The sequence below is a fragment of the Coregonus lavaretus genome (assembly GCF_964263955.1).
Source record: "Coregonus lavaretus genome assembly, contig: HAP1_SCAFFOLD_2283, whole genome shotgun sequence".
Lineage (NCBI taxonomy): Eukaryota > Metazoa > Chordata > Actinopteri > Salmoniformes > Salmonidae > Coregonus > Coregonus lavaretus.
The window spans coordinates 19,621-30,000 of NW_028156927.1; the positions used below are offsets into that span (position 1 = coordinate 19,621).

Genomic DNA, 10,380 nt, shown 5'->3' on the forward strand with positions numbered 1-10,380 from the left:
ACTACGGACAGACATGATTGTTTCCTTGGTCTTCGTCCCAAATAGCACCATATTCTCTATATAGCACACTAATTTTGACAAAGGCCCATAGGGAATAGGGCCATTAAGGAAGCAGCCTTGGTGTCACTGTAATACCAAGGCAACCACTCTTAGCCCCTACCCCAGGATTGTGTTTCGCCTTCCCCCCGCAATACACACTAGTCCCACACACACATTTACACACTCTATCCATCTCTCAGCACACTTTTCCATCTGGAGGAGAAAACCTATCCCTGCTGTTTGCCATTAGATTGTATTTCTCTTCCTGAATCCCTTCATCCATCTCCTGAAATCCCATAACAACACTCACTCCATCACCCTCTATACTGCTATCCTGCCTTAACACACACTCACTCCATCACCCTCTATACTGCTATACTGCCTTAACACACACTCACTCACTATACTGCCTTAACACACACTCACTCCATCACCCTCCATACTGCTATCCAGCACAGCCGCGAGCTGCCCAGTGACACAAGCCTACCAGACGAGCTAAACCACTTCTATGCTCGCTTCGAGGCAAGCAACACTGAAGCATGCATGAGAGCACCAGCTGTTCCGGATGACTATGTGATCACGCTCTCCGTAGCCGATGTGAGTAAGACTTTTAAGCAGGTCAACATTCACAAGGCCGCAGGGCCAGACGGATTACCAGGACGTGTACTCCGAGCATGTGCTGACCAACTGGCAAGTGTCTTCACTGACATTTTCAACATGTCCCTGACTGAGTCTGTAATACCAACATGTTTCAAGCAGACCACCATAGTCCCCGTGCCCAAGAACTCTAAGATAACCTGCCTAAATGACTACCGACCCGTAGCACTGACGTCTGTAGCCATGAAGTGCTTTGAAAGACTGGTCATGGCTCACATCAACAGCATAATCCCAGAAACCCTAGACCCACTCCAATTTGCATACCGCCCCAACAGATCCACAGATGATGCAATCTCTATCGCACTCCACACTGCCCTTTCCCACCTGGACAAGAGGAACACCTACGTGAGAATGCTATTCATTGACTACAGCTCAGCATTCAACACCATAGTGCCCTCTAAGCTCATCACTAAGCTAAGGATCCTGGGACTAAACACCTCCCTCTGCAACTGGATCCTGGACTTCCTGACGGGCCGCCCCCAGGTGGTAAGGGTAGGTAACAACACATCTGCCACACTGATCCTCAACACGGGGGCCCCTCAGGGGTGCGTGCTCAGTCCCCTCCTGTACTCTCTGTTCACCCATGACTGCATGGCCAGGCACGACTCCAACACCATCATTAAGTTTGCCGACGACACAACAGTGGTAGGCCTGATCACCGACAACGATGAGACAGCCTATAGGGAGGAGGTCAGAGATCTGGCCGTGTGGTGCCAGGACAACAACCTCTCCCTCAACGTGACCAAGACAAAGGAGATGATTGTGGACTACAGGAAAATTCTCATCGACGGGGCTGTAGTGGAACAGGTTGAGAGCTTCAAGTTCCTTGGTGTCCACATCACCAACGAACTATCATGGTCCAAACACACCAAGACAGTCGTGAAGAGGGCACGACAAAGCCTATTCCCCCTCAGGAGACTAAAAAGATTTGGCATGGGTCCTCAGATCCTCAAAAAATTCTACAGCTGCACCATCGAGAGCATCCTGACTGGTTGCATCACCGCCTGGTATGGCAACTGCTTGGCCTCTGACCGCAAGGCACTACAGAGGGTAGTGCGTACGGCCCAGTACATCACTGGGGCAAAGCTCCCTGCCATTCAGGACCTCTATACCAGGCGGTGTCAGAGGAAGGCCCTCAAAATTGTCAAAGACTCCAGCCACCCTAGTCATAGACTGTTCTCTCTGCTACCGCACGGCAAGCGGTACCGGAGTGCCAAGTCTAGGTCCAAAAGACTTCTCAACAGCTTCTACCCCCAAGCCATAAGACTCCTGAACAGCTAATCATGGCTACCCGGACTATTTGCACTGCCCCCCCACCCCATCTTTTTTACGCTGCTGCTACTCTGTTAAGTATTTATGCATAGTCACTTTAACTCTACCCACATGTACATATTACCTCAACTACCTCAACTAGCCGGTGCCCCCGCACATTGACTCTGCAACGGTACCCCCCTGTATATATAGCCTCCCTACTGTCACTTTATTTTACTGTATATATAGCCTCCCTACTGTCACTTTATTTTACTGTATATATAGCCTCCCTACTGTCACTTTATTTTACTTCTGCTCTTTTTCTCTCAACACTTTTTTTGTTGTTGTTTTATTCTTACTTTTTTTGTTTAAAATAAATGCACTGTTGGTTAAGGGCTGTAAGTAAGCATTTCACTGTAATGTCTGCACCTGTTGTATTCGGCGCATGTGACCAATACAATTTGATTTGATTTGATTTGCCTTAACACACACTCACTCCATCACCCTCCATACTGCCTTAACACACACTCACTCCATCACCCTGCATACTGCCTTAACACACACTCACTCCATCACCCTGCATACTGCCTTAACCCACACTCACTCCATCACCCTCCATACTGCCTTAACACACACTCACTCCATCACCCTGCATACTGCCTTAACACACACTCACTCCATCACCCTGCATACTGCCTTAACACACACTCACTCCATCACCCTCCATACTGCCTTAACACACACTCACTCCATCACCCTCCATACTGCCTTAACACACACTCACTCCATCACCCTGCATACTGCCTTAACACACACTCACTCCATCACCCTGCATACTGCCTTAACACACACTCACTCCATCACCCTCCATACTGCCTTAACACACACTCACTCCATCACCCTCCATACTGCCTTAACACACACTCACTCCATCACCCTCCATACTGCCTTAACACACACTCACTCCATCACCCTCCATACTGCCTTAACACACACTCACTCCATCACCCTCCATACTGCCTTAACACACACTCACTCCATCACCCTCCATACTGCTATAACAAAGAGAGAAGGAAATAAAGAGTAAGAGAAGGGAAGAGAGAGAGAGAGAGAGAGAGAGAGAGAGAGAGAGAGAGAGAGAGAGAGAGAGAGAGAGAGAGAGAGAGAGAGAGAGAGAGTGAGAGAGAGAGAGAGAGAGAGAGAGAGAGAGGGAAAGAAAGTGTAAGAGGGGAAGAGAGAGAGAGGGAAAGAAAGAAAGAAAGTGTAAGCGAGGGAGAGAGAGAGAGAGAGAGAGGGAAAGAAAGTGTAAGCGAGGGAGAGAGAGAGAGAGAGAGAGGGAAAGAAAGTGTAAGCGAGGGAGAGAGAGAGAGAGAGAGAGAGAGAGAGAGAGAGAGAGAGAGAGAGAGAGAGAGAGAGAGAGAGAGAGAGAGAGGGAAATAAAGTGTAAGAGGGGAGCGAGAGAGAGAGAGAGAGGGAGTGGGAGAGAGAGAGAGGGAGTGGGAGAAAGGGAGAGAGGGAGTGGGAGAGAGAGAGAGGGAGTGGGAGAAAGGGAAAGAGAGAAGAAATAGAGGAGAGGGGAGGGGAGAGGAGGTGGGAAAGAGATGGCAACTCCTAAAACCACAAGGAGGTTTTCTGCTTACTGTACATTCCAGAGTGTGTAAGTGTGTGTGTGTGTGTGTGTGTGTGTGTGTGTGTGTGTGTGTGCGTGCGTGCATGCGTGTCCGCATAAATGTGACTGCATTAACTTGATTGTCACTATCTCTGTGATGTATTTAGATTAACCCTGCTCACGCACACCACCATCACTTTCTGATTAAAATATCTTGTCAGGGCTGTATTTGATCAGGAGGAAACTCACTGACAGCTTATGAATCAATTTATAATGAACACATTTGGTGTCTTTTTGATAATGACAGGCCGTGTTTCTCCTAATAGCTGTAGCCACATTGATTTATTTAAAACGTACCATTATATCACATCTAGAAGGGTAGAGCTCATCTACAGTGAGGAAAAAATTATTTTATCCCCTGCTGATTTTGTACGTTTGCCCACTGACAAAGACATGATTAGTCTATAATTTTAATGGTAGGTTTATTTGAACAAAGAGAAACAGAATAACAACAAAAAAATCCAGAAAAACGCATGTCAAAAATGTCATAAATTGATTTGCATTTTAATGAGGGAAATAAGTATTTGACCCCTCTGCAAAACATGACTTAGTACTTGGTGGCAAAACCCTTGTTGGCAATCACAGAGGTCAGACGTTTCTTGTAGTTGGCCACCAGGTTTGCACACATCTCAGGAGGGATTTTGTCCCACTCCTCTTTGCAGATCTTCTCCAAGTCATTCAGTTTTCGAGGCTGACGTTTGGCAACTCAAACCTTCAGCTCCCTCCACAGATTTTCTATGGGATTAAGGTCTGGAGACTGGCTAGGCCACTCCAGGACCTTAATGTGCTTCTTCTTGAGCCACTCCTTTGTTGCCTTGGCCGTGTGTTTTGGGTCATTGTCATGCTGGAATACCCATCCACGACCCATTTTCAATGCCCTGGCTGAGGGAAGGAGGTTCTCACCCAAGAATTGACGGTACATGGCCCCGTCCATCGTCCCTTTGATGCGGTGAAGTTGTCCTGTCCCCTTAGCAGAAAAACACCCCCAAAGCATAATGTTTCCACCTCTATGTTTGACGGTGGGGATGGTGTTCTTGGGGTCATAAGCAGCATTCCTCCTCCTCCAAACACGGCGAGTTGAGTTGATGCCAAAGAGCTCGATTTTGGTCTCATATGACCACAACACTTTCACCCAGTTCTCCTCTGAATCATTCAGATGTTCATTGGCAAACTTCAGACGGGCCTGTATATGTGCTTTCTTGAGCAGGGGGACCTTGCGGGCGCTTCAGGATTTCAGTCCTTCACGGCGTAGTGTGTTACCAATTGTTTTCTTGGTGACTATGGTCCCAGCTGCCTTGAGATCATTGACAAGATCCTCCCGTGTAGTTCTGGGCTGATTCCTCACCATTCTCATGATCATTGCAACTCCACAAGGTGAGATCTTGCATGGAGCCCCAGGCCGAGGGAGATTGACAGTTCTTTTGTGTTTCTTCCATTTGCGAATAATCACACCAACTGTTGTCACCTTCTCACCAAGCTGCTTGGCGATGGTCTTGTAGCCCATTCCAGCCTTGTGTAGGTCTACAATCTTGGCTCTGACATCCTTGGAGAGCTCTTTGGTCTTGGCCATGGTGGAAAGTTTGGAATCTGACTGATTGATTGCTTTTGTGGACAGGTGTCTTTTATACAGGTAACGAGCTGAGATTAGGAGCACACTCTTAAAGGGAGTGCTCCTAATCTCAGCTCGTTACCTGTATAAAAGACACCTGGGAGCCAGAAATCTTTCTGATTGAGAGGGGGTCAAATACTTATTTCCCTCATTAAAATGCAAATCAATTCATAATATTTTTGACATTTGTTTTTCTGGATTTTGTTGTTGTTATTCTGTCTCTCACTGTTCAAATAAACCTACCATTAAAATTATAGACTGATCATTTCTTTGTCAGTGGGCAAACATACAAAATCAGCAGGGGATCAAATACTTTTTTCCCTCACTGTATGCAGGTTTAAAAATGCATTAGTGCCGATGCAAAATGAACACACAATGCCCTTAATCTAACATGCAATACAACCGCTTGTACTCCGGCCTAACCTGTTTTGAAATACATAATGCATTGAGTACTTGACGTACAGTTGCAACACTGGTTTCACAATGTCAGCAGGATATCAATAGTTGTATTTTCAATGCTATGGCTACAAGCCTCGTACTAAAGAGAGTGAATTAAGTGGAGTATAAGTGTTGATAGCACAGTTACTGTGTTAGTAATGTGATGTATGAATACAGGCATCGTCAAACCAAACAAGGCCAGACATGGAGGCAGCATGTGCTATCATAACACCAGCGCTTATTTAACTAGATCAAGATGCTACGCTGGGGCAAAAGAGTGTGTGTACTTGAACTGGTGTGTGTGTGTGTGTGTGTGTGCGTGCAACCAAAGCACTTCTTTATTTTGCCAATTCAGAAAGCCACCTAGACAATGACTGATACTGACAGACTCATTGACAGACTGACATACAGGTAGGTTTAGGGTTAAGGGTTACTCACCGGTCTTCTCTGTCTTGTCTCTGCGTAGTTTGACCAGTTCCTGACCAGGCAGACATGGGCACGGCCCCTCACACTTCAGAGCAATGCTCTTCCCTGACGTACACGCTTGGAACTCCAGCTTACACTACAAAACACAGAGAATCATGGGTAGTGGAGTCTTTCTTCATGGAGAGGCAGATGAGGTAGTCTCCCTTGAGGTACTGTTGGACATTCAGCTCTAATGAACAGATATGGCCATTAAGAAGCCATGTAAACACACTTGTACACACACACCACAGACGCTGCTGGCTTTCTTTGCCTGGCTTGTGTGTTAAAGCATAGCCATTTTCTCAATACAACAACAGAGTACAGTAATGAAGAAATGGAAATAGCCTTTAAATGCACTAAAACAATATCACTGAAATAATGAACCTTCTCAAATGGATTGTAAAGATTTGTTTCTGTCAAAACAAAATCCAATTTTCCCTTCAGATAAATAATGAGTAAAATGTTGCCTCTGAGGGTCTGGAGAGATGCAGGTGTCGCACGCACGCACACACACGCACACACGCACACACACACACACACACACACACACACACACACACACCCACTCTCCCGTTGACACTTTCAATTTCACACATTCCAATTTAAATCCATCACCTCCTCCCTGACAGTTCTTAGATAGCGGCACTAATGTCGCCTAATGCAATTTGTTGACAAAGGTACGCCACTCTCCCGTTCTACACATATTGAATTATCTGTCCAGAGGGAGGAGAGGAAGCCTATGAAATATTCCCCAGAAAATTCTATTTGCTGCCATTTCCAGGCTAGTCAAACACTGTCTGTGTCAGTACCGAGAATATTCCAGAATCTCTCTCTCTCTGTGTACGGCTTTGATATGTTTTTAATGATGTACAAATGCAGAAAATAAACAGAAAATTAGAACAGTAGAGCGGCAAGTAGAGAGAACAGAAGAGGGGGAAGGAAGGAGAGAGCGAGCGATAGCGAGACAAAGGAATACTATCTTCTCCTCTATTTCTGTGTCATTATACTATTATTATACTATAATGACACAGTAATAGAGCGAATTAGGGAAAATAAAAGCGAGACACAAAGAGAGAGAGAAGATGAGAAAGAGAGAGATTGTTCCACAGTGAGTGGAGGGGGCTGAGAAGTTCAGACTGAAGCACTACTCATCCAGAGGGTTTAGGAGAGAGTGGGATGAGCAGAGAGACAGACAGAGAGAAAAGGAGAGTTTAGAGAGGGGGATGAGAAGTGGAGCAGTAGAATGAGTTAGGAGACCGGAGCAATGTAAAGGGCTTTACTCTGCAAGATACAGTCTCTCTCCAGAGATGAAAGCATCCTTCTGATAATGGGATCTGGAGTGTGTGTGTGTGTATATGTATGTATGTATGTATGTATGTATGCATGTATGCATGTGAGAATCCAACATCATTTCACACTCTATAAGAGCACTACACTATAAGGGCCAAATTCTTAGCCCAGGCGCTAACCTCCATATTGCTGTTTGCCTCAGTAGAGAGCTAACTGAGGCCACACATTTAGCCAGACCACTGAAGCCAGAGGGAGCAGGGAGACAGGGACACTCCCCTTTTCCTCCTCCCCTCCTTCTCCCTCTGATGGAGAGTGACACTCCAATCCCCCTCTTCACCTCTGGAGTGGACGAGGCAAAGGGGAGTGGGGGCGGGTGAGGGATAGAAGGTGTGTGTGTGTGTCGGTATGTGTGTGTCATTGTGTGCTAACAACAGAACCCCCATGAGAAGACGACTGATTGATCTCTGTGAATCTCTGTGGCAGAGGATCGCCTTCCTCAGTGGTAACGCAGGCCAGATTAGATTGTGTGTGTGTGTATGTGTGTGGTTACAGAGTGGGTATTTAGCTATTAAAGGGCTTAAATTCTCTCTGCCTTTTATCACAGTAAAGGTGACAGATGGGGTGAGGTGGAGGGATGGGGGAGCAAAGGAGGGATAATTGGGGCGAGAAAGAAAGGGAAGAAGTGAACGAGACTGAGGGAGAAGAGGGGAGAAGAGGGAGAGGTTGTTTTTCTCTAGATTAAGGACTCTGGAATCAAATGGCATCGGCAGACATAGTTCATCCTCTGTATCATCCATCATGGCTGACGCGGGCATTTACGGAGCATCACCATTCCAAAGCTCTGTGTGTGTGTGTGTGTGTGTGTGTGTGTGTGTGAGTGTGAGTGTCCACAAGAATAGTAAACCAAGAGAAATTTGACCAACTGGGGACATTTTGTTGGTCCCCACAAGGTCAAATGCTATTTCTAGGGGGTTTAGGGTTAAGGATAAAATTAGGTTTAGGGTTAGGAGATAGGGTTAGTTTTAGGGTTAGGAGCTAGGGTTAGGTTTAGGGTTAGGGTTAAGGTTAGGTTTTTGGGATAAAGTTAGGGTTAAGGTTAGGGTACAGGTTAGGGTTAGGGGTTAGGGAAAATAGGATTTTGAATGGGACTGAATTGTATGTCCCCACAAGGTTAGCTGCACAATACTGTGTGTGTGTGTGTGTGTGTGTGTGTGTGGGGGGGGGGGGGGGAGGAGAGAAGAAGGGGGGATAGGGGTAGTGTCACGATCGTTTACGGACGAGAAGGACCAAGGCGCAGCGTAATATGCATTCATATTTATTTACGGCTAAACACACGACAAAACAACAAACGAAACGTGAAGTCCAAGGTAGCATACAAACAACATACCTTACACGGAACAAGATCCCACAACTAACAGGTGCCAAACGGCTGCCTAAGTATGGACCCCAATCAGAGACAACGAGCTACAGCTGCCTCTGATTGGGAACCACCCTGGCCAACATAGATCTAAACGATCTAGAAACTAAACATAGAAAACACAACACAGAAACTACACACCCTGGCTCAACATTTAAGAGTCCCCAGAGCCAGGGCGTGACAGGTAGGGAGGCTGGCTGGCTGAAGTGATGGAGGGTGATTTTGGCTGAGCTAACATTGAACTTTGCTGTCATTCATGTTATAGCTTCACAGATGCTGCAAAGATCGTCACTGTCAGCCTGCTACATGCTACAAACATAGAACAGGGAAAGACCATGATGCTGGTAGATCTATGACTATAATTACCAGTCAAACAAGAGAGATAAAAGAAAGCGAGAACGGGGGAGAGATAGAAGAAGATGGGTTGGGGTGGTATGCGTCTCACCTTGGAGGAGTAGGTGTGGCCATCAGAGCCACACACAGGGCTGGGGTGGATGACAGGGCACGGCCTACACTTCCCATGGGCCCCTGCTCCTGCCCAGTTGTGGGCCAAGCTTCCTTTCCTGGGTTTCACACTGAAGAGAGAGAAGGGGGAGGGGAGGGGACAGTGAGAGACACACACATAATGGCTACACCGTAGCTCTGCAATATAGTAGCATATTACTCAAAGATAAGTGACCAGATTTGATTGGTCAGTTCTATTCGACTAAGTATATCGATTACAAATGTCTGAGAGCATAATGGTAAGAGACCCAGAAAGTTCAACAAAATTGCAGGGGCTTCCAATGACAACAGTGGGAGTTAAAGGTCCAATGCAGCCGTTTTATTCACAATATCAAATAATTTCTGGGTATCAATTAAGTACCTTACTATGATTATTTTTCAATTAAAATTGTTAAATAAATACACAAAATAGCTTCTTAGCAAAGAGCTGTCTGGGAGTGGTCTGCGTGGGGTTAGGGAAAACTGAATAGCTGTTATTTTCAGAGAGGTTTAGAACTTAACTAATACTCTGAGTCGATATTCACGTAAGGAATTCCCCACGCCCACAAATTGGGGAAAATAAAATTATTTCCAATTAACTCCCATTGTAAAATGTTTACAGAAATAACAAAACATGCAGAAAAGCTGCTGTGTTGTTCAATGTACATGAACCAGGTAAAAAATCCCGACCTACGGTTGGCAATCCTCCCACATAGGGAAATAGAGGCTGCGAGAAGAGCCCTGTGGTTTCAGGCTATTCGGCGTGGGAGAGTGGGAAATGTGGGGACCCAGTGTCCAAGCAGGCAACAAGTAGCTATGTGTGTGGAAAACATTTAATCACAGATAAGACATTTCACTTGTTTAGTTTTGTCCGTTTGTAACTCCACTCACTACTTGTAGCTGTATAGTCTATTTGTTTGTGTTGTTGGTCTTGGCTAGCTTAATGTTCCGGTCGATAGCTAGCTAGTTAGCACTCACTCACATGGCTGCTAGCACCGTCATGAAAAGCGGCATGAGGGAAGCCTTACAATATTATGTTTTTCTAAGTAGTGAGAATGCTAG

The 10,380-nt window shown here is 45.9% G+C and overlaps 1 protein-coding gene across 1 annotated transcript in view; it reads right to left on the minus strand.

Annotated features, from left to right (window-relative positions):
* Nucleotides 1–6,101: 6,101 nt before the first annotated feature.
* The window catches only part of LOC311119582 (testican-1-like), a gene marked incomplete at both ends in the record, with an annotated part of 8,212 nt that continues 3,933 nt past the window's right edge, over nt 6,102–10,380 (minus strand). The window contains 2 exons of the mRNA XM_084194257.1: nt 6,102–6,225; nt 9,281–9,410. Of these exons, the coding sequence (XP_084050383.1) occupies nt 6,102–6,225; nt 9,281–9,410 (254 nt within the window). The remainder of the gene's footprint in view (nt 6,226–9,280; nt 9,411–10,380) is intronic.